The sequence below is a fragment of the Hibiscus syriacus genome, unplaced genomic scaffold, assembly GCF_006381635.1.
Source record: "Hibiscus syriacus cultivar Baekdansim isolate YM2019G1 unplaced genomic scaffold, ASM638163v2 tig00110387_pilon, whole genome shotgun sequence".
Taxonomy (NCBI): domain Eukaryota; kingdom Viridiplantae; phylum Streptophyta; class Magnoliopsida; order Malvales; family Malvaceae; genus Hibiscus; species Hibiscus syriacus.
In genome coordinates this window covers 4,614,973-4,616,977 of record NW_024062717.1, presented here as the reverse complement: position 1 = coordinate 4,616,977, position 2,005 = coordinate 4,614,973, and the positions used below count along the sequence as shown (strand labels likewise).

Below are 2,005 nucleotides of genomic sequence, written 5' to 3'. Positions count from 1 at the left end.
GTTGCGAAAGTCAGTATCTCGTTGCGATTTTGTATTATCGCATTGCGATAGTAACTATCGCATTGCAATAGTCAGTATCGCATTGCGATTTTCCCAATTCGCGTTGCGATTTACTTATTCGCATTGCGAATTGGGAAAATCGCAACGACACTGTATACCATCGCAACGCGATTTCCAACTATCGCAACGCGAAATGCAACGCGAATTTGCGATAATGGAGATCGCGTTGCGAATTAGCGATCGCATTGCGATTTTGTTGGTCATTTTGGTAAATCCGGAAAAAGTTGGTTAAAATCGTATATTATATGGGATTTTTTGGTCACTGAGGTTATTTTCTCTTTTCTTAATTACCAAACTTAAAAACCTAAAAAAAAAGAATGGTGTCTCCTGAGTCATCTCATTCGCAGTTTTCTCCCATGGCGAAGCCTCGAAACCGGTCGTTCTGGTGTTTCTCCGACGGTTTTCTTCACTGCGGTGGTGTTGTTTTAGCTATATTCTTAGTTTGCACATTTTGGTATTTTTTCACTTCAAATCTTAACTTCAGTTTCTCCATTGCCGACCCATTGTCTAATTCGGTGGGCTGCAAGGAAAGTGGGTTCGGAGTTAAATTGAAGGCCGACCCGAAAGACCAGACCTTTTACGACGATCCAGAGATGAGCTACTCCGTAGAAAAGCCGGTTAAAGATTGGGACGAAAAACGCAAAGAGTGGTTAAAGCATCACCCTTCGTTCGCCGACGGAGCAAGCGAAAGAATCGTTCTCGTAACCGGATCCCAACCAAAGCCATGTAAGAACCCCATTGGAGATCATTTACTCTTGCATTTTTTCAAGAACAAAGTTGATTACTGTAGAATCCATGGCTACGATATCTTTTACAACAACTTGTTATTACTTTTGAATTTTTATGTTTAGAAGTAAATGAATTTAAGGCACTCTTTTTTCTTCCAAATATTAACAGTCTTTCTACCTACTGGCATTACCTTTTGTGTGTGTTCGTGTATGGCAAGTAACATTATCTTCATTAGACTACCTATTTGGTGGATTTCATAAACGCTAGTCATTTTAATAGGATTTTATAAATTTGGTTTCAAATCCATGATTTTTTTTAATAATTTGGGATGATCATAAGTTAATATTTGTTTATAAAATTTCTATTATTTTCTTAAAATAAGAATTCATAAAAAATTTTGTATTGGTTAATGATTTCAGCAAGTATTAGGGAATTTCTTTTGGACAAGTTCTAAATCTAATAAAAGTGGAGTGCTCTTAATAGGTCTAGAATTTATAACCTAAGGGAATACGAGGGAACAAAGATGAGTAACTTAGTCAGTCAAATATACTTACTTATCGTTAGAAAAAAATTAATCTCCTAATTTGATGTTGAGAGTTGATTTTATTATCTCAATGCCCTTTTGTATGCTCTCCCGTATAATTTAGGGTAAAGTACACAAATTATATAGGGTATTGTTTTCTTAAGTATATTGATTATTAAAAATTACAAAATAGTCTCCTAACTATAAGACACTACTTTGTTGAGTTTTTTTATTATTGAAAGTTACAAAATAGTCATTCAACTATTTATATGTTGCAAACTCGTCCTTTGCTGTTAGAAAATTGGCGGTTGTCTGAGATAGACGTTAATCTGCTGATTGAAATATGATTATATATGATCCTAGAATTGTTTTAGTAGTATTTTGTAGATCAAATCGTTTTTTACGCTATGCTTTCGAGCTAGTACTTGAAACATTATGTTGACGAGCTAGTGCTTGAAAGCAACGACAATGCCAATAGACATCATTAAAATATGATTTTATCATAATTCAATCACCATATTAACGGAAAAGAATGATTTTGGAACATATAAATAGTCAGTTAACCATTTTGTAACTTTTAATAGCTGGAGACTCAATTAAACAACATCTTATAGTATGTGATCATTTTGTAACTTTTAATAGTTAGGGGACTCAATAAAGCAACACCTTATAGGCAGGGGACCATTTGTGTAT

At 34.4% G+C, this 2,005-nt stretch overlaps 1 protein-coding gene across 1 annotated transcript; it reads left to right on the top strand.

Moving 5' to 3' along the window:
- The first annotated feature begins 377 nt into the window (after positions 1-377).
- On the top strand, positions 378-911 carry LOC120122732 (putative glycosyltransferase 7). Its single transcript, XM_039141843.1, has one exon. The coding sequence runs from the start codon at positions 378-380 to the stop codon at positions 909-911; it is 534 nt and encodes a 177-aa protein (XP_038997774.1).
- Positions 912-2,005: the final 1,094 nt, after the last annotated feature.